Raw genomic sequence first — 27,017 nt, forward strand, 5'->3', positions numbered from 1 at the left:
AAGTTTAATAGACACACCACATAGCATAAAACCGTGGCGGGTAACCAACGGCTACACTTTTATAGTCATGGACATAATGCCGGGTGTACGCCTACACCCGGATGTCGAGGTCGTGGCCATTCGTAAATGCTGCCAAGGATATCCGGGACATGGTCATTAAGCCCCCAATGGCGTAAAGCCAACAAAACAAGTTTTTAAACGGGTCACATTGATAATACCCAACTACTAATGAGTTGGGGTCAATTGCCCGACCAAGCGGTATTTTAAATACCGTAACCCAAGCCCGTATAACGGAAAATAAGTTAAAAGTATTTACCTTTGCAAGTATAATTCCTAAATTGAAATAAATTGCAGATAGCTTTTACTGGTCCCCTTAATCTGGAACGAAGGTTTAAATTAACCTATTAGAATCCTAACGGGTCTTTAACTTAGCCGTAGCTTAGACCGGTCAGTTTCAATGAATAGTTACGGTTTAATCGCGTGAAAGGCGAAAACCGTGAGTGGAGTGTGATTTTGACCCAACAAGTTTGAAGACTTGTTTTATATGGGTATAATAATCATACTCTGGATTTTGGGGTCAAAACAATATGGTTTGACCCGTTTCGGCTAATTTATGTAAACTAGTTACATAAGCCGAACCGTGCGCGCAAAAAGGCGCAACGGGTAACCGTAAGAGTCCTACACTGTTTTCCTAAGTCAATATGCCTTAAAGAGGTTGTGGTATCAGTAGGATACCTTCCATAATGCCCGTAACGAGTTTAAGTTCATATTATGCCCCGTAAGGGTATTTCGGTCTTTTTAAAGATTATAAAAGAGGTTTATGAGTTCTACAGGAAATCTGAGTTTCCCAAACAGTTTATAAAGTCTAAAATACTTTATTTATTATTTAAAATCAGTAGCAACTGGAATCGGGTCAAAAGACCTTGTAGAACTCAAGTTATAGCCGAAAAGGGTATATTTGGTATTTACCGAACCGTTGCCATAACCGCAGGTTATGAGCAGGTTAAAAATAATTAAAAATCTTTAAAAATCCCAAAATATTATTTTACATCAGTGAGCAAAAGTTTTGGTGTCGAAATCCGGGTTTAGATAGGCGTTATGCTAATTGCGCTATTTAATTACTAAAGTTTCGCAATTTGCGCTATTTAGCATAACTCCTATTCTGGACCTCGGATTGACATGAAATTTTAGGTACATGCTTAGAAATCAGTAACTAAGGTTATGATTCTTTCACATGTCCGAAATTCTCGTTTTAATTCAAAAAGGGCGTTACGGTCAACTTTTAAGCATTTAACGGAAATGTGTAAAAGACTCGGACAAACAACGAACCGGTCACAGAGGGTTATACCATCATGTAACCTGGTCCTAAGAGAGTCCTAAGGCATATCTAAATCAAACTTTAACGGGTCAGAACTGAAGTCAATGCAAAAGTCAAACTTTTGCGACTCTCGGCTCCGAACCGGGTCAAAACAGAAAATGGTCGGATCAAACAAGCTTAGACTAGTTTATATACTTATTATCATGTTTTATGAGTGTTCAAATAGGTTACATATCATCTACATTACAGATTATGCAAGAAATCGCAAAATAACATTTCTGTTGACTTTTTCTAAGCATGTTTGACTCGATATTTGAACTAGTTAAAGTGGGAATCAGAGGGTGCCCTTTTAGGGGTTTAATGCCCACATGATTACCATCATATAACTATCTTTGATTCGACAAATCACTGGACCATTCGTGATTTATCGCAAAGTCAATCGTTAATTACGACGGATTGACTTTTAAGCTAAACTAAGCAATAACTAAGCCACAAAAGGGTAGACACACTTACAGAAGTTTGGTGCACGACTTAGAATGTTAGAAGAGTGCTTGAAAGCTCCAGAGATGGTTTAGAATGCAGGTTTGAGGTGTGTTTCACTCATGCACAATGCCTTGCCTTTTATAGTGAAAAATGAGGCTTAGGATCATTACACATCAACCTACAAGGCATCATGGATGTTCAGCAGGTGGCCCTGGATGCTAGGGGTCATGTAGAGGGCGCCCATGCTTCATTTATTGCTCAAATGATCGTTCACAACTTCAAACAGCAAGTCTGTCCAAGAATTCTGCATCTGGGACTTGTACGCGGCCCGCATTAGGATCAAGCAACTCACACGCGGGCCGCATGGATCCTAATGTCAGAAAACAGATCTTCAACTGGCGCGCGGCCCGCATTGGCTCATGCACATCTTCAACGCGGCCCGCATGAGGTCTGTTTTCAAAGATTTTCAAATCTTTTGTAATGATTAACCTGACCTTTCGGTTTCGAAGGGGTAACTTTGCGATTTGGCCCTCGATTATTTACGATTAAGGGCCTTGTGCCTTTTACCCGCACTGTTAAGTCCCCGGTTAGTTTAATTACTATCCGAAAAGCCTTAACTTTTATTGTTGACGCTTTTAACCCCTCTCATACGAATTTGATCATAACTTTCTCGTTTTAAAACGGAACTTCGCGAAATTTATATAGTATATTCTAGTGAGCGTATTTTACTGTTACAAAGCCTTGGGTTCGTCAAAAGGTCACTCAGAGGTATAAATTAAACACGTTGACATAATTAACCCCTGCAGCTTGTAATCCCTCACTTTCTTCCGCGTTTCGCTCCGTACGATCCATGATTTATTTGTTTGAAGGTACTAGCATCATTTTAGGGTTACAATACAGTATATTTATCCTTCGTTGACATTTATAACCCTCGAATTTACATACTTTCAAGGTTTGTCAACTTTAGTCCTTTATTTAATATTTAATGCCACGTGTAAACTCATGACACGTGTTAACGCATTATTGGACACAAAAATTTCGAGGTGTTACAGTAAACAGGTTATTGAAAAGTTACTCATGTGCTTCTTATATGATTGATAGGATTTACCCTACAGTAGAAGGCATGGAAGCGTTTGAAGAGAAGAAACCTGAAGAAAAGAATACTGGTAAGAAACATAGTACCAATTATACAAGGTGTCCACCTCCGCTTGAAGAAGGATATTCTCCACGAAATCCTAATTCAGAAAGAGTCAAAAAGGCAACCAATTTAAAGTGGGAATCTGAACTTTCAGATGGATTGCCAGATAATATTGACGTCACATTCACTGCATCTGACACTGATCATGAGTCCGAGTTAATTAAGAAAGTGGTCGATCAGGTGTTGGATAAAGATGAAGAGTCAAAGTCAGAGTCTAAATCTGAAAATTCAAGTTCATCAGACAGAAGTTCGAGTACACCAGTCAAAAGGGTTTACAATAATGATTTTCTGGTATCAAAAAATAATTTGAATGACGAAACATTCAAAGTAGCATATACTTTGAATGAATCCGACAAATTATATTCTGATGAAGAATTTCCAATAAGAGGTGTTAAAACTGAAATGATTAACAAGGTTTTCAAATTAACAGAAATTAATATTTCTGAAATAAAAGATGTAAATCTTACTGAAAATCCTAAAAAATACACTTCAAGAGTTCAACAAAGGTTAAACAAGAAAAAAAGGTTACAGTTCTGGTTCTGGTTATCAAAAGAAACCAAAGCATAACAGTAATTTCAAAAAGAAGGGTTTAGGTTTTATTCCACCTGAAAATCATTAAAATGAGAAAATTTATAAAACAAAAACTAAATTTGTTTCAGGAACATCTTCTGAAGAAGAAAAAGAGAATTTGTTCAGAAAGCAGACGAACAGAGAATTTCTTGCTAAGAAGCAAGAGGGAATGAAGAATGATGTTACTTAGAAGAAGGAAATGAGAACCTGTTATCAATGTAAACAAGTTGGGCACATTGCATGGAACTGTCCAAAGGCAACCCAAACAAAACAGGGAGTCTCTGAAAAATTGAATGAAAAGTTGGTTGATAATGAACCACCAACCAAACAATTTAAAGTGTACAAAAATTCAAAATTTGAGGTTGGTGAGAGTTCAAGACGTTTTTACAAAAGAAGAGTGAATCTCAAAAACCACAAGTGGGTTGTTAAGAAATCAGAAGCACTTTAAAGCGATGAATCTGATTCGTCAAAGTCAGAGGAGCCACCAGTTGAGCTAAAAAGTGATAATTTCGTTCCGACAATGGATGATGCAGATTTTCCACCATTGTCAAACGGAAACTTAAAGCAAAAAATTGGCAAAGTTGAAATTTCAAATCAATTCTTTCCTGAAAAGAAAGAATTTGATGTTGAAAAAGCCTTTAACCCTAAAGTTCTAAATATTTTTGAAAAAATGGTTGACGGGAAGGTCAAAGGGGTAAAGGAATTCTATGAAAAGAATAAGAAAGGAAAGAACCGAGTGATGATCACTCGGAATCACCCAAGGACCCTCAGGCTTGGGTGAATCTCTTTAACTAAAAATCCTGACTTGCCGGAGCTCCCAAGTTGGTAATCGTGGAGCATGAATCGGCCTCATTCTTGAAAAATGTTTTTGAAAAACCTACAAGTTGTTAAATCAAAGTGATAAGTTTTTACAAGTGGTTAATCAAGACCATTAAGTTGGACTTGATTTAACTTTCATACAAGTGGTTAAAGAAAAGAAAAAGTGAACTTACAAGTGGTTGAAAGAAGAATGTGATGAAACCCCGTGATGTGTGAAATCAACAAAACTAATTTTTCGAAAAAACCATTTTGATTAAAACAAACTTAAGTGTTTTGAAATCATAATGGGAAAATAGTTTGTTGTCAGGGGGAGTTCTGATTGTTTAAGCCAAGTAAATGGAGAATTGAAGCAATTCACATCAGTTTGTTATTTTATTTGCACAGTTTATTGCGTTTATTTTCAAATTTTCCTTGAAAATCAAAAATTGAAACATATTTTTGATTTTAGGGGGAGTAAAAAATTTAGAAATTTTGAAAATTTGAAAAATCCAAAAACATGATAAAATATAAAAAAGGCAAAAACATTGAAAAATCAAAAAATGAGTTTTGTTGTGAAAAAGAGGAAATGATAGAACATCAGTGGACAATTGCAGCATGCTAAAGAATTAGAAAGTTATATATGTGATAAACGGTCACATTGATGATATGCTAGTAGGTTTTTACTCATTCAGTAGATTGATTTCGAGATATAAACCTAAATATCAATACTTACTTGTCTCGTGGGGAACATCTCTCGGATATATGGGTAACCCCCGAAATCTTGTTTGAGAGATTGCCTATTTCTAACATACTAGGTCTTTGTGCGTGATGATATCAGGGGTATTATACCAGGAGTTCTGTTGGACCGTGTTCCGACCCTGAATAGTCAGTAGAGAACGTTCATCTTCATGTACGAAGGCGGAATCAACGTAAATGAAGTAACAACAACTTTCCTATTCAATTCCTTTCCTTTTATTGCTTTCTGATGTAATTTTGACAGAGTTTCGGTAACAAAGCAATCACACAGCTCCGCTTCAATGTACAATCACTACTAATCAGGTTCGCTTCAAATGACTATTTATAGTCCTTGTGGTTTCGCTTGAATGACATGATCTACAAGCGAAACCTCCTTGAAAACCCTTGAAGCGATACCTCTATGACACATAAGCGGAACCTTCTATGAATGTACATTCAAGCGAAACTACAACATAAAATATGTTTTTGACTTTCTAGCTCCTATTTTGACCTATATTGACCTAAGACGTGATGTAGACGTAGTCAACAGACATTCCATGCATCAACAGACTCCCCCTTGGATGTTGACGTAGTCTTCAGCTCCCGAGTCTTCAGAACAGGTGGTGGAACTCTCTGAAAACCCACCCCAGTTCCATCAGAATACACGTCTTCGCCAGCTTTGTTTTTACCAATGGGTTTTGGAACAATATGTTGTAAAACAAAGCTTGCGGAGCTATAGCTGTTAAGCTTCAACTGGATTCGCTCGTTTTCATTTCAACCTCTTGAACTTTAAGTTTCAAATTAGCGATTTCATCCAGTTTCTTATTGATTGATTCTTCTTTTATTCTCAGCACAGCTTTTAAATGCTCGTTTTCTTTAAAAGTTTTACCATTTCGATCATCACTATCTTTCTCTGTGCTTTTGAGTTTTTCAAATTTTTCAGAAATCTGACGGTTTACAAGAATTAACTTTTCATTTTCTTGTTTAACTTTTTCATGTTCAATTTTATCAGTTTCAATTTGAGTAGTTAATTCTTTAATCCGTTCAGTTGAAGCTTTCACTGTTTTGTCACGCGCAAGAATCTGATTCTCAACACTTCTGACCCTTGCTGTCAGATCTTTAACTTTCTCACCGTTGAGATACGTGACAGTGTTACAAAATTTGCATTCTTTGTTGCAATTTTTGCAATCAGCATTTCCTTCGATCTTTTTACCTGACACATTTGTTGACGAGTTTGGACTGACCTGGCCTTTTGACTCAGACACGGAGTTAGAGTCTACCTCAAGTGCTTTAGCAGCTAGCACTTTGTCAGCCATTTTTCCCAGGTTCTCTGCAGTCAACTCCTGCGTTGTATCAATAATGCCTGTATCAATCTGCTTTGCTTTCTCGATCTCTTCTTTCTCCTTTTTCTCTTTCTCTTCTTTCTCTTTCTCTTCTTCTTTCATTTTCTCGGTTGGAGTTCCCCACCATTTGTGTTGCCAATACTCATCATCTTCTTTTATCTCCTTGATGATGGCTTCCAGATCAAGCGTTTTGTCATCAATCGCAATATTTCCATACTCATCAAGATAACACTCCCTGTCCTGATCCCATCTTCTCGCTCTTCTAGCTTCCAGATAGATACGAGAAATTCTAATGATTCTGTTTTCAGCAATCATTTTCCGATAGCTATACTTCTGTTCTTCAGTTCGATTATCTTTCCAAGGAACAGGTTCATCGTTTTTCACCATGAATGCGTAACCAACCGCATCTTCTTCTGGTAGAACTTCTTTGCTCCAATCATACCCCTCATCATCGTAGATCACTGCAAGAGCTCTAGATTTGTCTCTGCTGTCTTCAGACTGCTTCAATCTAGGCGGCTCAGATTTATTCTGGTGATAAATCGCCTTCTTGTAATAATCATCTCTGAAAGGGTTTTCCGACTCATCAGCATAAGCATTTCTGCATTCTCGTTTAAAGTGACCCTTCTTCTTACACTTGAAACACGTCACTTTGGATTTATCGAACCCCAGCTTGGTAGATGGACCACCAATCGTCTTCCTGCCAGTTATTTCCAGGAAGCGCTGAGCACGACGAACAGCACTAGCCATAGCCCAACGAATATCGATTAGCTCCATTTCTTCAGGATCTATTTGGTCATAGTCCTCTTTCGTTAGGTTGGTGTTGCCGATCTTCCCAGCTACTAACCCTTCATATGATTCCAACATCGATGCCAAAAAGACCATTTGTTGCTTAGCCGACTCCTCGTCAAAATTCTGAGCATTCTTCAAATCTATTGCGATGTTGCACTGAAACTTTGCATCAAAATGACTTGCAGATGATGAAGATCCACTGTGATAACCACTATGACTTCCACTGCTTTGACTTTCTTTGCTTGCTGTCGACACATTCTCAGCAGAAAATGCAGTCTTTGGAGAAGTTGCTTTTGGCATCATGCTTTTCGAATAATAAAGATCCAAATTTTGTTGATAAGATGAATGATTGACTTTGAATGTCTTTTTCAGCTCCAACTCGTGACTCTCGAGTTTCTCAATCAACAGATCTAATGTCAACTTTCTGGTGCCTTGATGGTATTCTTTAGCATTAACGCATAATATCTCCAGTCCATCTCGTCTGGCAATGAATCAAACAACTTGTCGATAAGATCTTCTTCAGAATATCTGATGTCATGCCTTGCCAATTCCAGCTTTAGATGACCAAATCGTTCTATCATTTTACAAACCGACTCGTTTTTTAGACACCCAAACATGTCAAACTCTTTCCTAAGTACTTTCATTTTGTTTTTCTTGATCTCTTCACTACCTATACATTTCTTTTCTAATTTCTTCCAAAGATCTTTTGCATTTTTATAATCTATCAGTGAGATTATGTCTTCACGAACTGACTGAAATAACAACGCTATACACTTCTGTTCGGCTACAAATGAATCAATCTCCTCAGCTGAGGTCAACATTTCACTAGTTTTATCTCCATGTTCATAGCCGTTCTTCAAACTCTTCCAGCTAGCAAATGCAAACGCCATCAACCAGTCTTCAAACTTTCTCGACCATCTACTGTACTCTTTGATAGCCATTAGCTTTGGGGGTTTGTTGAACGTTCCGAAAGCACTTTCCGATTCCCAAGCTTCCTTTTTCTTCACAACCATTGAATTTTCATTCGTGTTACTTGACGAAGTATCATCGTTTCCGGTATTTCCTGTAAATGCATACATGTCGCTAAACGGGTTCAAGAAAATATCATCCATCGTGAACGTACCTGCAAACAATTAACACTTAGAAAAATTTTCAAAGTTTTTGACAAATATGACAAACAAGCGAAACAGTGTATGACTGAATAAGCGAAACTAGAAATGTCTGTATAAGCGAAAGTAACAAGTGTCTTTATAAGCGGAACCACTTGTTTGACAAACAAGCGAAATATTAGTGATCTTATAAGCGGAACTATCAAGTTGTCCTTATAAGCGAAACCAACCAAGCGAAACCTACAAGCGAAAGTAGGTATTTCAAGCGGAACCTATGGTGTTTCAAGCGGAACTTTCAAGTGAAACTAGGTCTTATAAGCGGAACCTCGAAGTCCGTATAAGCGGAACCTAGTTCTAACCAGTTTTCACCATGTTTTAGTCCGAATTTTAACTTGAAACTTTCTAGGATTTGTTAATACTGTATATCACACAATATAGTCAAAATTCAGGCCATTTCAACCGTAAGAACCACTTCAAATCGGAAAAGTATGAGAGAAAGTGAGTAGAAATGAGAGATTTCTGCAGATTCAAGCTGTAGTAGTATGAACTCCTCGTCCTGAGCTCTGATACCACTTGTTGGACCGTGTTCCGACCCTGAATAGTCAGTAGAGAACGTTCATCTTCATGTACGAAGGCGGAATCAACGTAAATGAAGTAACAACAGCTTTCCTATTCAATTCCTTTCCTTTTATTGCTTTCTGATGTAATTTTGACAGAGTTTCGGTAACAAAGCAATCACACAGTTCCGCTTCAATGTACAATCACTACTAATCAGGTTCGCTTCAAATGACTGTTTATAGTCTATGTGGTTTCGCTTGAGTGACATGATCTATAAGCGAAACCTCCTTGAAAACCCTTGAAGCGATACCTCTATGACACATAAGCGGAACCTTCTATGAATGTACATTCAAGCGAAACTACAACATAAAATATGTTTTTGACTTTCTAGCTCCTATTTTGACCTATATTGACCTAAGACGTGGTGTAGACGTAGTCAACAGACATTCCATGCATCAACAAGTTCTGATTTTGCAGAAACAATAGCCTAGTCCTCGTATAATACTCTGCACTGCTTTAATCATAAAGCTCACCCTCAGCATAAAAAATGATGAAACATTGAAAAATGCTAATCATGTGTTGTAGAAGAAAAGATCTCCAAATGGGACACACCTAAAAGTCGAGCCATCATCTCTTTGTCTGAACGAAAGTTCTAACCTGAGCTCTCATGGTCTCGCATTACCCGTTTACTGACAATCTAAGTGAATCGTTTAGAACATAAAGTCTTAAAAGGTCAACGGTGTTAGTGATTTGTCTCAAAAACTGATATGATCCTCTTACACAAACTCACAAAAATATTGTCTGTAAATATTTCTTTATTGTATTTTAACACTCTGAAAATCTTAAAAAATCCAAAAAGAATGTGTTTTAGCAAAAATTTTTGAAAAATCAAAAAGATTTTAGTTCATTTTATTTTCGACAATTGATGTTGAAAAGCTGATTTTCAAAATTCCAAGTGCTAAATATGATGGACAACACGGTTGGGAGAGTTTTGTTTGAAATGAGAAATGATTTTGAAATGATTAAATGGCTCATTAATTTGAAACCAAATTTGAGTGTTTTGAATACAAGTGGTTAAGCAGATATCTTAAATGAGAAATCATGTTGATTTGAGAATGTTTCAAGAAGTTTTTAAAATTGTTATAAATGAAAAACCGTATATTTTGGGTAGAGTTTGTGCAGGTAAAAAGCTTTGAAAAGAGCAAGGTTTCGACTCCTGAAGATTTTCACGTAAGCATATGCAGATTAGAGCCAGGTTTCTGATCCTGTTGCTACGGAGAGCCAGGAGAAGTTTCTGAACCTGTGAAAGCTGCAAAGCGAGATCCCCGTGTCTAAACCTGAGCAGAGTTTGAGCCAGGATACGATCCCAGAACAATTTAAGAGGGAGTTTGTTAGCAAAGGGGAGTCTAATCAAGAGAGATTGAAAGAGAGAGATTTAAGGATGCTTACAGAGAAAGATACTTTGGAGAGAGCGTGAAGACTGATCAAGATTGAAGACTCGACACACTAAAGACTCGTCATCATCCAAGGGGGAGTTTGTTGGTGCATATGTCTGTTGACTTTGTCTTGTATCGAGTCATGTAACTAGATAGATAGACCAAGACACATTGTACAAGAAAAACTTCAAAACAGATAGGAACCAGCCACTTCGCACGAAGTGACCAGTTCATGCGGACTGGGCCAGGTCGTGCGACCTGGACCAGGTCGTGTGGGACTGTTTGATGCGACCTGGCTTCTCCTATATATAGAGGGTCTTGGGTCTTCATTTGTAACATTCTGATTCCGGAGACGAAGTGCTGCCGAAGTGTCGAACGATCTGTAAACAGTTTCAAATCAATACAAACGACAGTTAATCTACTTCTAAGTGCATATCAAGCTGAATGAAGATCAAATCAATGAATTCCGCCTCTGATTTGGTCTAGAACTCTACTGATCGACTCGTTTTGATCGAATCCCCGATCCTACAAAGGGTAGCGCACCGGTTGGAAGACCATGGAAAACGGGAATCCATTGTTTCAAATGTCACGAGTTCGGTAATATTGCCTCAATTTGTCCAAGTAAGTATGTTAACTTATCACCCTTACCCGTAGAAAGTGATTATCTCGTTAACAATACTTGTGGAAAAGACTGGGACTCAATTTGGGTGGTAGATCCAGGTTACAAAACGCACATGACTGGAAATAGGAAAGAATTCAAATGTTTCAAAAGACATTTCGGGTTGATTACGAATGAAAAAAGAAAGGATTTCTCTTTTGTACACGGGATTGGTGAAGTAAGAATTCCGGTAGACAGGAAAGGCAAGACAATTCCTTGTGTTAGTTATGTGCCTAGTCTCGAGAAAAATGTCTTGAGTCTAGAACAATTACTATACCAAGGAATCGAGACACTCATATCTGGTGACACGTGTGCCTTGAAAAAGATGTGTCACACCCCGACGACGTAGGACAACAAACCGTGGCGGAAACGTCGGGGAGTGTTGCAACAGAAGTTATTGTTTCACAACCATGGATACAAAAAGAGTTTCATTTTATTGATAAAATTAAACATTACATTGTCTTAACATAGAACAAACAAGTTTCACATCGACTATCAATGTTATTATGTCACTAAGGCCTCGTCCAGATCCTATGTAACGCATGCATCCTAGAATCACATCAAGCAACAACACCTGAAACATATGTAAAAACAAAGTCAGCAAAGAAATGCTGGCGAGTACATAGGTTTTATAAGAGTATTAGAATCATGGCTCGTTTATATGTTGCAGTACTTTATTAGACTACAAGAGTCAAAATACAAACCTTGTTTTAAAAAGTGTATTGCAACATAATTTAACCAACTCAAATCAAGATGATTATAATTTGTAAAATCTCGTAGCCATGATTCTTAACCCGAAAACATTTACTTTAGTAAACCAACTTGTAAAACATCTTGTAAAAACTCGTTCAAAACTCGTATGGTTTATATCTTTTAGAAAAAAACATTGTTGTGTGACATTGTTTCAAAATCGTTTACCCAAGTGAACTAAATAACGCCACGATATGTAATAAGATGAAAACACTTATATATAGGAAGTACCAGCGGCATATCCACCATGCTTTCATCACATTACACCCGTCCCGTTATCTAATCACTAACCAAAAACCAATCGTTTATCCAATTCGTTTAACTTGTTCAAATCGTTAACTCGTTTAAAATCGTTTAAATCATCCTCGTTTTAATTGTGAAAACTATATATGGTTGTCTCGCTAACAACATTCAAACCTTTGTGACTCGACCATCTCGCGTCTCGCTTCTCGTGTTAACAAACCACCAAAGGGTAAATTAACTAACATCAGATTCAGTCGTTACCCACAACCCCCACACATAACCATGGGTGCAGTAAAATAACGAGATTTGTCGGATCCTATGGTACCATAACCTAATACTGGTCGGCTTGATCAATGCTAATGAATGTCATTTGTTGTGTAACTACAACCAATAAGTTTTGTTCACTTTATTGAAATTGTTATTAGTTTTGTATAAACCATCTTAATTGTTTTTGAAAAACCATTGTTTAAACCTTGAAATCATTTCGTACATATGAATCACCCCAAAACAATTGAAAACAGTAAAATAGGGGAACTATGTACTCACATGAAGTGCAAAGTATCCTCAATCAATAGAACTCAAGCAAACTAAAGTAAACCAGAGAAATCAAGCAGCACCTAGTAATCGAACCACTAGTCAAACAATAGACGCCTAAATCGGACGATCGGATAGAATGAAGTCTTGTAAACCAAATGAGTATTGGAACTCATGTGATATGGTTTATCAAAGCCTACATCCTAAAATGAAACCTAACCTAAGTGCTTTTCGACCCATTGCGACTCATTAAGGTAGCTTACGCTACTTTAACGTGTCGTGCGCGCAAATCGCGTTTGAGACATCTAACTAGTCCTATGACAAGTAAAATATGCCTTAACATGTTTAATTATGTTACATAATCAGTTACATGACAAAAGTTTATGTTACATATGCTTATTTACCAATTATGTAAGAAAAGGGCATTTTGGTCATTTACCAAAGGCATATAAACTACCTACCATGCGACTAATTAAACCTAAGTGACCATAAGGTATAACCTCGGAAGGTTATTCCCTATGAAACTATGGTCACTAAACATGTTTGGTCGGATCCTAATGATCGACCAAACGGGTCGTGTTCGAAAGTCTAAGCTGGTGTTTAGTCCGCTTGACTTACGACTCTACACAAGCACTAATCTAAAAAGTGACAAGCTAAACAAGCTAGAACATGTTTAGTTAAGTTAGAAAACAGGATTGGTATCAAAACAAACGGTTTTGATACCCTAGAGTAGTTTGGTTACAAAATACGTGAGAATACGCATTTTGGCCGAAACTACGACTCGTCACTTAGGGACTATAACCATCGTGATTACGCTCACGTTATGAAGTTCAAACGAACTTCGTGTTGACCATAAACTTGTCAAAGCAGAAAGTCAAACGCAGTTTGACTTTAACGATAAAAACGAATGAAAAGAACGAATGAATACTTACAAAAGGTCCCCGCAAGCTATGATCCGATTTACTCTTAGGTATGAAGCATAAACTTCAACTTAGAGAGCCAAAATCAGATCATTGTGGGTTTTGCAAGTGAAACAAAGGGGGGTATTTATAGGAATTCAAGAGTCGTTAGGATCGTTTCTCGAAGATTGAGCTTCAATATAAGCCGTACAAGTGGGCACATGGTATTTGGATACCATGGGCACTTGAAAACCATCAAAATTGGCCCATAGATTGATCTAAACCATGTCCAAAAACACTAGAAACCAGCTGATGTTTCTGAAAACCAGTTTGCTGATACTGGGCCTCTCATGCGGCCCGCGTAGCCCAACACAAAAACTCACGCGGCCCGCCTGGCATAACTATACAGAAATTGCAGTTTAGTCCCTGAACTTGAGAAACATGCATTTCGGCTCATTTTTGGCACGTTTAAGCCCCGTTAACCTCATTTCAAGGCTCTAAAATGCAGTTAAAGTATAGGGAACTCAAAACATGCTCAAAAATATCTCGGGTGCCGGTTCGTTTGGTCGTACGGTCGCGTTATTCGCTTAATGACGACGAAAGTCGTAACGAACGCAAAAATGATCCAAATTAAGCGACGAAGGGAATTTTCTTATACCAAACACTAAAATAAAATATTTTAATGCTTACATAAATTTTTGGATGTCCGGATGTATTCAGAACGTAAGATATGCGCGAAAATGCAAACTTGTGCACTTTTTGACGCTTTTAGTCCCTATTGATCAATAAAGTTTGTTTTAGCATACCGAACCCCTCAAAGCCTATTTATAAGCTATGTAAAGGTTTTTAGGGTACGTTTAACTTATGATCAAGTTCCGGAATGTTCGTTACTATACAAATCGGTATAGTTTCGCAGTTTGACACAAATAGTCCATGCGATCGAACAAACTTGATTTCAACACACCAAACCATCCAAAACTTATTTCTAAGTTATGTGGAGGTTATTTAAGGTATGTTAAGCCTATGTCATTATTCTGGAGTGTTTGTCGCATTATACTGACTGCGTTTACGCACTAGTTTGCGTATAACCTTCCAGAAAGCGATTTAAAGCTTGAAATTGGATTCTACTCGAATTGAAAAAAATCACCAAACAAAAATACACACATAATAACACCAAAACACATATAATAACACAAAAGAAAATTGTTTTATTGATAATCAACATTGTTTTACATCATACAACGATTACAGAACACAGTTGTCACAGTCTCCCCTACTTCAGGAAATTTCGTCCCGAAATTTTATTTCGAGGAAGCTTGTGAAAACAAATGCGGATATTTCACCTTCATCTGGTCCTCACATTCCCAAGTAAACTCTAGGCCACGTTTGGATTCCCAACGAACTTTGACCAATCGAATCCGTTTGTTTTTCAACTGTTTGAAAGTACGGTCCACGGTCTCCACGGGTTTCTCGACAAAGTGCATCGTTTCATCGATTCGGATCTCATCGAGAGGAATGTGAAGATTAGCATCAGCTAAACACTTTCACAAATTGGACACGTGAAAAGTCGGGTGAATATTCCCAAGCTCTGGAGGTAGCTCTAGCCGATAGGCAACCTTCCCAATTCTTTCCACAATCTTAAATGGTCCCACATATCAAGGTGCAAGTTTTTCTTTCTTTCCAAATCTCACCACTCCCTTCCAAGGTGAAACCTTGAGTAGGACATGATCTCCGACTTGAAATTCTAAGGGCTTGCGTCGCATATCCGCATAACTCTTTTGACGGCTTCGAGCTGTCACAAGATTATCACGGATTTTCTTGATTTTGTCTGTTGTTTCCAGAACGAGCTCAGGTCCAGTAAGCTCGGTCTCGTTCCAACAGACAGGTGAATGACATTTTCGACCGTAGAGAGCTTCGAATGCTGCCATATTGATTCTAGCATGAACCTATTGGTCCCAAAGCCTTATCCACCTCCAAGATGCCACTAGGCTAGAAAGCCATGGGCTAGAATCCCGTATATTACACGGGTTTAATAAATGTAATTTTATTTACTAAATAAAAAAACAATATATTTTTATAAACCTCATTTATTACACGTGTTGAGTAAATATAATTTTATACATTAAATAATAAAAAATATATCTTTAAGAACCGCGTGCATTGTGCGGGTTGAATAAATGTAATTTGATATACCAAACAATAAAAAATTTATATTTAAAAAAAAACCTGTGTATTCACGGGTGAAATAAATCTAATTTTATACACTAAATAATAAAAAAGTTATATTAAAAAACTCTGTGTGTTGTACGGGTTGAATAAATTTAATTTTATATAGCAAATAATAAAAAAATATTATATCTTTAAAAACCCCATGTATTACACGGGTTTATCTATTGTTAAAAAAAATCTTTCTAAATCAAAATGGATTTTTATTATTTTTTAAATTAGGTTAATACTATTTTAAAATTTTGGTTTGATTAATAAGTTGCTTAATATAATTAACATTAACAACAAATAATATGTATGTTTATCTACTGTTAAGTGAAACCAGGGGCGGACTTATGAAGAAACTATGGGTTCCCGGGAACCCATTCGGTTTTTAATTTTTAGTGTAAATATATATAACAAACTGAAAAGGAACCCATAAGTAAAATATAAAGGGAACCCATAAAAAAAAGCTTTGGTTCCACTGGTTAAGTCCGCGTTATTCCCCATAAGTCACTCGGGTTCGAATCCTGTATGAGGCATGATTAATGATTTTTGTTCTGGTTTTTTTAAATTTCTCTTTTTTTTCTTTAATGTAATAAAACCCAGGGTTATAACACAAAACCTGGATATCTGGTAAATACATCGTTAGAACCCCATTTTCTTTTAAGTTTGAATGAATAGATCCTTCCGAGTTTGATCATAGCCTTTTTATTCATATAAGTAATATTATGGGATACATCAAAGATCAAAGAATGCTGTAACATTTCAAATCTTTTATCCAAACGTACATGTTTGTTCAATTCTCAATGTTCAATTTATATGGCATCTTGGATTGATCTGATGGATCAGATAACATAAGTTATTACATTCTTACAAACCGGAGTTCGTACGATGATTCCTGTTTGGTTATGGCATTTTAAAGTTTTATTTCTAAATTATTTTATAGTATATTAATGAATGAATAAGAAGATTCAAATTTCTGAAAAATAAAATACAGAAGTTGTCCAAATATCAGTATAAAATTACTAGCTAACCTTATTTACAGAGCTTAAGCCATGAAACTACTGGTCAGGATTCTGAGTTTGAATAATGCTTGGTTTTGAGTTTCCAAAATAGTATGATCTGACCCAAACCGAAAAAAAAATATGATCAAGTTGATAACTATTTGAACACTAAATATTAGTGACACCTATGAAAATAATTCCAAGGTCCGCCATTGATAACCAGTAATGATTAAAATATTTAAATGATATAGTTAATTAAAGTATTTTTTTTCTGCTCTCTTACTTCAACCATATAAAGATCTTAGTTAAAATGATTTTATTCAAGTACATAGTTGAGAGTGTAATGCAACGTTTTCAAAAGATGAAAATTCGTCGTCAACAACTTTAGATAGTTTTTTATTTGTAAAGACTATCGTATTTTATATTATGTGTTTTTAAATTTCTAATGACGATTTTCTTTTCATCACTGTATCGTACTTTTATTATGTGATGAACCTTATCCGATCCGAACTGTCGAACCAACCCGAAATTCTTTATGTTCAGTCATATGAAATTGGAGTATCTAAAAAAGTGAACCCAGTGAAAAATATTCCTGGATCCGCCACTGAGTGAAACAATATTTTTTAGTTTAGATAAAACTTTACGATTTGAAGTTTTAGTTTAGATAAAACTTTACTATTTGAAGTTAAGTTTATGCCAATAATTTAGAGTTGATAAGATTTATATTAATTTAATTAATATTTAATAATTTAAATTAAATAATAACTATCTAAAATTAAGGATGTTCTAAAATAATGACAATTGTCCTTTCATTGATTTCTTTTATTATATAGTAGTAGTAGTAGTAAGACCCGTGTGCAAACACGGGTGGTTTTTAGAAAACCATGCATTCCAAATTTTATTAAACGATGAATGATTATACATTTTTTAAGGTTTAATTAAAAATGAATTATAAAGAAAGGAAAGCGGCATGCTAAACCAATAGATAGTGTTTTTGATTACGCGTGTTGCGCGATAGAGATTTGTAACAAAAGGATAACATTGGTTATAATGAAAACTTGTTTACATAGATTTTCATTTTCTATCATACCTGCAAGTTTACAAAGACAATGTTTCAAAAGTGAGTGAATGTTAATTATTTTCACTTTCTTATATACATAAACTGTATAATACAATGACCAAGCACTATGATTGCAACTGCCTAAAAAAATAACAACAATGTTATCACCTCGTACTTGCGTAAAAACAAAATTTACACAATCTAAACAACACCACACTGATTATCAAAAGAAAGGAATGAAGTTATTGAAAAGTGACTCATGCAACTCCCAATCATTTGCCACTGCTATTTTCCATCTACCATGAAAGACTAAATTAAATAAACAAAACAAACAAAAAAATGAAGAAAAAAAAAAGAACTTTACCTAAACAATTCACTGCACAAGGAGGAATAATTAAATCAATTGCCATTCAATAAAAAAAGAAGCTATTGTAGGTTAGCAGCTGCAAAACATATATTGAATAGTCGAACCAAACTTAAACTTTTGACCCATAAACGGTAAAATGACAACTGCATTGAGCGCATCTCTTTTCCCATTTTTATGCTTTGGAATCGGCTTCGTTCTCAACACAGTTGCTATATTTTACGAATCTCTAGCTGCAATTCCACTTGGCACAATTGTGGTGATTTTTGTCATCTGGGCTTTCATATCTTTCCCTCTTGCTATTCTCTGTATCAGTAACCTGAAGGTCAAAAGCATAATATGTTCATCCAAACATGAAAAAGAGATTATGTTGATTTCATATTCAGATAATAAGTTTCGCTAAGTTAAAGTCATTGAAGGTTATCTGGCATATGCTATAACCGAAACATGTTCAAAGAAGCTTCATTTGAATCATCGATTTTGGCACGAAAGGTGTTGATTTTGTGGTTCTCAATGGCGAGCACTAACATCGTTAAAACAGTAATTTGAAACCACTGTTTAACCTAACAGTCGTTTCAAAACACTGTTTAAGCCAAGAGTCGTTTCAAAACACTATTTAAGCAAAGAGTCGTTTCAACTGTTTAACCTAACAGTAGTTTCAAAACACTGTTTAACCTAACAATCCTTTCAAAACACTTTTTAAGCCAACAATGGTTTCAAACCACCGTTTCAACCCAATAGTGGTTTCAACCACTGCTTTCTTCACAAAACACTGTTTTAACAAAACAGTGGTTTCAAACATCTGTTTTCATCCAACTGTTGACCAAAGTCAACAGATGTATGAACCACTGTTTTACGTTCTAACATCTGTTCACAACAAACAGAGGTTTTAAAATATAAAACAAACCTTTGCCAAATACATGTTTGACAACAAACAGAGGTTTCAAGGGCCTATTTTATCCTTAAAACCATAATTACATTCAGAACCACAATTTTATCCTCAAAGCCAAAGGCCTATTTATTCAAACAAACAATAATATAATCACCAAATCTTTTCTTCTATTTGGCTTTCTTTAAAAGGAGAGGAGTTTCCTTTGCTATTGTTCTGATTTGAGGCACCTTGTGATGAATTTATCGAACCGTTTTCCCCACAAACACGAGTCGTTTTTTGATTCTTCTTACGGTCTTTCAATAATTGATGTTCCTTCATCACAGAGAATGATAAAGTCATCAGTATTAACATCCAAAACCAAATACCGAAAAAATAAACATTGAGAATCAACTAATCAAGATCTCCAAAAAATGTTTGAATCTTCGAGGCTTCAAGCGGGTGTATCTGCTTTATCAGATGTAAGAATCTGAATAACCTCTTCATACCTCCTCAACTACAAAAACCGATAAGAACTCAACAATGGTTTGAAACCGGTTGGGTCTGTTGTGTTTAATAATAGCACTAACCATGAAAAGTGAGTCCGCTTTCATCTGAAGTACCTGTAAGCTCAATTAATGATTGAGGATCATGATCCATATCTCTGGTGATTAAAAGCACTTGCTAGTATTAGCTTGACGTGTCATTTAATATGTAAATACTGTAATTACCATGTACTGATAACATGACTGAAAATAGTAAAGCAAATTAAACATAGGCACCTGATTCATATCTTAATTGTTGAGAATTGAATTAAGCCTTATAAGCATCAAATTTCTTTCTTTTCCTACAACCAACATCTGGATAGAAAGATAGAAAATCTGTATATAATAATTCTGCAGCAGATTGTTACTGCGGACAAACTCGGATTTCAACGAATGACAATAATAATCAGTGAATGAATGTCAATTCTGCGGAAGGACAAAAATATTGATTTAAGTTTGATCTAAAAGACAATTCTGCAGCAGATAATTCAGCAAACAAACACTTCTGCAGTGGATAATACTGTTTTCAGCGAATTCTACGCATGAAGTTTTATTTGATTCGAGTGAATGAACTTCTGAATCAAACGGCTATACAGATGGACATATATGATTAACTGCAGATGAACAAAAATAGATACTGCGGATATAGTTCGATTCTGCGAATGGACTAAAATTCTGTGCAAATTAGTTCTGCAGATTCTGAACTTGATTTCTAAACAGTTCAAACAGTAACTATATTGCAGATCAAACAGTTATGCAGATGTACTTAATTTCAATCGTGCAGATGCATTTAGTTCATAACAACTCTGAATGTTGATTCGTAACAGATCTGTGATTAACCTGCAAGAATTATGGATTCGTTCAAATATCAATTTCTAATCCGTGACAAATTAAACACTAGATTCTGCACATATATTCAGCAAGATGAATCTGAATTCACTGATTTGTACGAAACTGAATTCACGTATTTGTTAATCACTGATTCGTGAATATGAGGATTCGTGTGAATAAGACTTTCAATCTGAATTCGTATGAATAAACTTTCTATTCCTGGGTTCGAGAAAGATAATCAACAGATGAACAATACATCTGTGCAACATCCTTGATTCATGTAAAGACAACCACACTAAATCTTTGTTAACAACATCATTAACTGGAGATATACACTCATAAACATAAAAAAAACTCGATATCAATATAAGAAAATGCAACTCCAATAAGTAAAATAAAAAACGCTTACCCCTGTTTAAACCTATTCTTCTTTGCTTCACCTCTGTTTATATCCAGAGATTTGTTTAAAACACAAAGAGGTAACTTTAAACCTGTTCTTCTTTTCTTCACCTTTGCCTAAAAGTTATATAAAGTTCCAAAATCAACATATGATTTTCCAATCATATCAGTCTCGATTGGCTTAACCTTTCAAACAAATATGTAGAATAATAACAAAGGCTCCATATTAAACATTTATAATCAATTTAAAACGTGATTAATTAACCTAAATCGCCATCTTATTCACCCAACAACCCTTATCTTCTTTGTTAACAACATCATTAACTGGAGATCTACACTCATAAACATCAAAAAACTCGATATCAATATAAACAAATGAACAGCCAAAATGTATACTGCATGTTTATATATAATAGAAAGATGAAACGGGATGATATGGTTACTTGTCAACATCGCTGACCAGCTTCTTATCTTCTTCGATTATTCTTCAAACATTACAACAGTATACACTTCTGATTCTAAAACACAATCACGATTTTGAATAGATCTAAATCAAATAATTTCAGTTCAGCACAACAATTTTGATTCAGTTCTGAAATCACGTCACTCTTTTTCAAGTAATTTGCAAACAATTTCAATCTCAGTCGATTTAGATTCAAGCGACACACACATAAAATTCAGACTTTGAATGATTCAACCTGCAACTAAGATCTACACATATGAAAAACTTAAAAAGATGCATAAATAGATCGAAAATAAGGAGGGCGATGATGAACAAACCCTAATTTTCATCATTTTGGATGGAGGAAGAAGAGAAGATTCAATAGCGATACAATCGAGTGGTGATTTTCATCATTTTCGTCATTATAGAAGCATATCTTTCTTCGGAGAAGCCATTAAAGCTCCATGTTCTCTGTTAATTGCCCATGCCTTTTTTTTTCTCTAGTTCTCTTTGCAGATGGTGTGAGATGGATTTGAGAGAGAGAGAGAAAGTGAGTTTTAGAGAGGGAATTGAGAGTTGATAAAACATAGAGAAATTAAAAGAACCTTTTATACGTATGTGATTTGAATTTTGAATGTGGAGCCAGAATTTTGAATTTGGCCAGGGATTTGAATTTTGAATGAAGGGCAGATGTTTGAATTTTGAAGGAATGGCAGAGGTTTGTATTTTGAATGAGTGCAGACCTTTGAAATTTGAATGTAGGGCAGTGGTTTGGATTTTGAATGTGGGCCAGACCTTTGAAATTTGAATGTATGGCAGTGGTTTGGATTTTAAAGTGATTTTAAATTAAGATTTATGATGTAATAATGACATAAGAAAAACATTGTTGGACAGCCTCTATGGCTGCCACATCAGTTTTTCTTATGTCATCGAGTTTTATCCTTTTATAAAAGTATATATAGATAAGTTTATGCTCTAAATATAGAAACTTTGAAAATATTTCATCTTTTATTCGCAAACCAATATGGTGGATGAAAACTAATCGCGGATCAGTGTTGTGGAGCGGATGAATCAGAATGGTGTGGTGGGCGCCGGTAGTGGGAGCGAGTGGAAGGAAGAGTGAAGTGAAAGTATGGGATGTCAAGGTGTTAGGTGGAGTTTTATTGGGGGGGGGGGGGGGGTAGGGTTTTTTAGAGGGTGAAATGACTTAAATGCGCCTCTACCATTAAATATTAGACCGAATATTCTAACTTCGTAAGAGGTACGGGCATAGATTGTGATATTTTGCAAGTAGAAGGGCGTAGTTGTAAATACTCATCCTTTCATCCTCTCACACAATTTATTGCAGTCTCTAGTTCTTAAAAAAAAAATCATCCTTGTACTTACCAAGTCTCCACTTCTTAAAAACAAAATTTCATCCTCATACTGTATTTATCAAAATTATGGGAAGATCTTGTTAAATCGATCGTCAGTGTTTTTTATTTTTATTTTTTTTCCTTTTATTAACTTTTCATATAATATTTTTCTTTAATTAAATAAGACTTTACTTTAATCGTAAAGTTTTCAAAATTATCTCTCTCCGTAGATGTACCTATTTATTAATTTACTAACTCTTATTATTTTCATTATTTCTCATTATTTTTACTATTTATACTTTGAATTTTCCAATCCCAAACCCTAATTGCAAATAAGAATTGGATTATTCAGGGTTTCGGCACTAAATCCACAGGTGAGGGGTTCAGTTTTTTTTTCGTCAATATACGCCTGTTTTTTATTAAGTGTTTAGTATTAATTAAGATACCTTCATCTTCACACTTTGAAACAAACGTGTAGTTTTGCCAGTTTTCAAATCAAAAACTATGTGGTATACTTGGTACGGTTGTTGTTGATATAATTTTTTGTGTTAGGTTTTCAGGAATCAAAGATCCCGACAATGAGTAGTTCCATAAATGAGAATACAGACGACAGGCTTAGCATGTTGCCTGAAGAGGTTGTTGCACTGATACTTTCTCTAATGCCTACGAAATTTGCTGTTCGAAGTAGCATTTTATCGAAAAGTTGGAGGCATAGATGGATGTTGGTCACTAACCTTGACTTTGATGATATTCACAAGGTCCATGGTTTCGATGTCTTGTCAAAATTTGTTGACCGGGTACTAGAGTTTTGCCAAACACCCCATGTTAAATTATTCCGATTAAAGTTTTCTGATAGATATTATTGGTATAGAATGTCAAGTGTATCAAGTTGGATTGATAAGGCAGTGCGGTTAAACGTACAAGAGCTTGACATACATGTTATCCTGGCTCAGTTACCTGCAAGCCTTTTCACATGCAAGACACTCACAAAATTAAGCATTGATTGCGAAATTCGTAATGGGCGTGTTTGGAGATGTCTGTGTTCGGTCAATCTTCCTTGTCTGAAAACTCTTGACATTGCTGTTTTTGACAAACCTCATGAGAATGCATTTAAACTCATCCGAGGCTGTCCGGTGCTTGAAAGTTTATTTTTAACAGTAACATGGCTAGCTGATGAAGAAAATTACATATTCATCATCCCTACTTTGAAACGAATGAAACTAACAATACTATACTGTAAGTCACCTTTTACCAACAAAGTTGTGCTAAACGTCCCTAATCTTGAGTACCTATTTGTTGGCGGAGTTTTGTGCTCGTATTTTTTAACGGAAGATGTGTCTTCTCTGGTTGGGGCTTCTTTTTCATTTACTCACGTAAGATGCGATTCTATGTGGGTTGACATTCTAAAGGGAACAAACGGAGTTAAATCACTTTCAGCTCAAATTGGTCCCATTGTTTACTATGAGATCCCAATAGATTCAGCTCTTCCCAGCTTTCCAAATATGACGTACTTGGAGTTGAAGGGTTTTCGGGATTGGAGACTAATAATCTCAGAATTTCTTGAAAGTTCTCCAGAGTTGAAACATCTGTGTATTAACAAAGCAGACATGTCTAAGGTTTGACAAATTTTCTTTTTAACATGTTTACATTCTTTTATCCTTATATAATAATATTGAGCTTATTATTATTTTTCCTTATCTTTCTTGTGTTAAAAACAGACGGATATAGAATCCCTTTGGGTTGAACCAAAGTTGGTTCCTGCTTGTTTGCTAACAAACCTTACAACAATTAAGTTTTCAAAATGTGAGGGGCGAAAGTGTGATGTACAGTCTATGAAATACATGTTGGGGAATGCAGAGGTTTTGAAGACAGTAACAATCATTTGGCGAAGCTTACGCTTTAAAGAAGAAAGGAGATTGTCAACACAATTGCTTAATGTTCCAAGGGCTTCCAGGCATTGTGAAATCAATTTTATTGGAAAATATTCTCCATATCAAAACCCGTTAGTTAAATAGATCTTGTCTAGTGAACCACTTTCAATCATATAGTTTTTTGAACTATAGAAAATGCATTAATTTGGTTTACAATTGGATGCTTATGTGTGAGTAGTTTTGTTATTCTACTTATCTACGTTTTCTTCTGTTGTTTGGTGTTTGGACTTTTATTTAATGGTTTTTAGTTATATTATATTGATCACAAGGTATGTTGATGTGTTTCCATGTAGACATACTTGCTTTTAGTTCAATCCAAACACGACCCATTATTTGGGTTACTCTGGTTAAACTAGGCTATTTTCATACCTTGTCCACCCGATGCTTATATTTAAGTTTGTATTTAAAACTAATTTTGTTAGCGATAACAAGCAAGTAATCTATTATATATAATAAATGTGTTAATTTTTGCTGATGTGTCAAGCTAGGAGGCCTCTAAATTTTGCATTTTGGCTCCAAAAATCCGGGTCTTTTTTTCCTTAAATGGGTAGAGACGGGATCCGTAATATGACCCGGGTATTTAAATGTTCTAAAAACCCTAAATCCGCATCACTTCCACTGCCACTTATCTTCTCTCTTTGTGACCTTAATTCTTCAGCCATTTCTTCTCATCTCTGATCGCATCAACAATCATTAAGCATGAGCATATTGGTGTTAATTATTTATTCTTGGTTCTAGTTTTCGATTCATAGTATAAATAATTTCTTATCATTTGCACTTAACCAAGATAAATCCCCATTCGTTTCATTTTCCATCATAGTCCCCATTTCATATCTCTCAATCATCTACAGTCTAAAGAAATCTCATGTTCGTGATGACTAAAAAGCTTCTCCTTTGATCATGAAACAAAGTTAAATCAATGAAAGGTTTCAGCCATGGGATGCTGATAATGTTAAGACTAGGGTTATAAAGGAATACTCCAAACTCCCTTCTTCGGTATCCGCTCAACATCGCCGCTGTCGGGACCCATTGATTTGAATATGCCTCCTTTCTCCATCGAGTTCAAAAGGTAAGTTTTTTTTTCAGTCATTCATCAGGAATGTTTAGGGGTTTTCAATCAGGAATGAGGTAAAACTAGCAATTTTAAAATTAATGGTCTATATTTTTCATTTAATTAACTGGTAGCAATTTTGTTTTTGTTTGCATTTGAAAGTTATGGTCAAATGATTCAGATAAATGACCTTAATTTATGATAGTTGAATTATATATGAGATGAATAAATTGTAATATCTGATGCATGATTGCATACGATTGTGCGCATGTGATTAAATCGTAATGTTTTTTGGTCTTTATTTTTGTTATTGCTGGTGATTGATTAGAGCGTTTCGATTAAAAAGTATCGATGTAATTTGATTCAGGAAATCGGATTTGATGATAATGTAGGATTATTTTTTATTGATATGATATTTTAGTAGGGTTTGGGAATACAGAGCAGGGTGGTTAATTTCTTTTTGGATGGGATTCTTTTTTATTGATATGATACTTCGATACGGCTCTATCAGTTATTTTTGTTTTGTTTTTTTAATCTTTTTTTTTGCTCACCTATAGGCAGTAGTGAAGGAACGCAAGAGCTGCTAGATAAGGGATTTATTAGACCGAGTTTCTCACCTTGGGGAGCTCCGGTATTATTTGTTAAAAAGAAAGACGGCAGTTTTCGCATGTGCATTGACTATAGGGAGTTAAACAAGCTGACCATCAAGAACCGATATCCCTTACCGAGAATCGACGACTTGTTCGATCAACTACAAGGTTCCAGTTACTACTCCAAGATCGATCTGAGGTTGGGTTACCATCAGTTGAGAATACAAGAGGAAAGTATCCCCAAAACGGCCTTTAGGACTCGTTATGGACATTACGAGTTTCTTGTTATGCCGTTCGGCTTAACCAACGCACCGGCGGTATTCATGGACCTCATGAACCGCGTGTGTAAGCCGTATTTGGACAAGTTCGTGATTGTGTTTATTGATGATATCCTAAAATACTCGCGAACCAAGGAGGAACACGAGCAGCATTTGCGAGCTATTTTGGAACTCTTGAGAAAGGAACAATTGTATGCAAAGTTTTCGAAGTGCGAATTTTGGATTCGCGAGGTACAATTCCTAGGTCATGTGGAAAATGAGAAGGGAATTCATGTCGACCCGGTAAAGATTGAGGCAATTAAGAATTGGGAAGCGCCTAGGACCCCTACTGAGATACGGCAGTTTCTGGGATTAGCGGGCTACTATAGACGATTCATAGAGAACTTTTGAAAAGTTGCTCAACCGCTAACGTCCCTAACGCAAAAAGACAAGAAATTTGATTGGGGTGAGAAACAGGAGGCGGCGTTTCAACTGCTGAAGGATAAACTTTGTGACGCGCCTATTTTATCCTTACCCGACGGTACCGATGACTTCATGGTTTATTGTGATGCACCGCATCAAGGTCTTGGTTGTGTGTTGATGCAACGGGACAAAGTCATTGCGTACGCGTCTCGTCAATTAAAGGTGCATGAGAAAAGCTATACCACGCATGATCTGGAGCTAGGTGCGG

At 35.8% G+C, this 27,017-nt stretch overlaps 1 protein-coding gene and 1 long non-coding RNA gene across 2 annotated transcripts; one reads left to right on the top strand and one right to left on the bottom strand.

Annotated features, from left to right (window-relative positions):
• Positions 1–18,876: 18,876 nt before the first annotated feature.
• LOC110925651 lies at positions 18,877–21,772 on the bottom strand. The gene is made up of 3 exons (XR_004885395.1): positions 21,481–21,772; positions 19,516–21,398; positions 18,877–19,442 (listed from the first exon to the last, which is right to left on the bottom strand). It is a non-coding gene; the product is annotated as an uncharacterized LOC110925651 (long non-coding RNA).
• A 1,303-nt stretch (positions 21,773–23,075) lies between these two features.
• Positions 23,076–26,066, top strand: LOC110925287 (putative F-box/FBD/LRR-repeat protein At4g13965). The gene is made up of 3 exons (XM_035986370.1): positions 23,076–24,113; positions 24,216–24,368; positions 26,037–26,066. The coding sequence occupies exons 1-3, from the start codon at positions 23,076–23,078 to the stop codon at positions 26,064–26,066; spliced, it is 1,221 nt and encodes a 406-aa protein (XP_035842263.1).
• The last annotated feature ends 951 nt before the right edge of the window (positions 26,067–27,017 follow it).

Source organism: Helianthus annuus, chromosome 17 (assembly GCF_002127325.2).
Source record: "Helianthus annuus cultivar XRQ/B chromosome 17, HanXRQr2.0-SUNRISE, whole genome shotgun sequence".
NCBI lineage: Eukaryota > Viridiplantae > Streptophyta > Magnoliopsida > Asterales > Asteraceae > Helianthus > Helianthus annuus.

Excerpts from the sequence above, each read along its gene's own strand:
- LOC110925287 (XM_035986370.1), top strand. The coding sequence starts at position 23,076 with ATGAGTAGTTCCATAAATGAGAATACAGACGACAGGCTTAGCATGTTG. Across the intron at positions 24,114-24,215 it reads ACAAAGCAGACATGTCTAAG|ACGGATATAGAATCCCTTTG; the intron begins GTTTGACAAATT and ends TGTTAAAAACAG. Across the intron at positions 24,369-26,036 it reads ATGCAGAGGTTTTGAAGACA|GCAGTAGTGAAGGAACGCAA; the intron begins GTAACAATCATT and ends GCTCACCTATAG.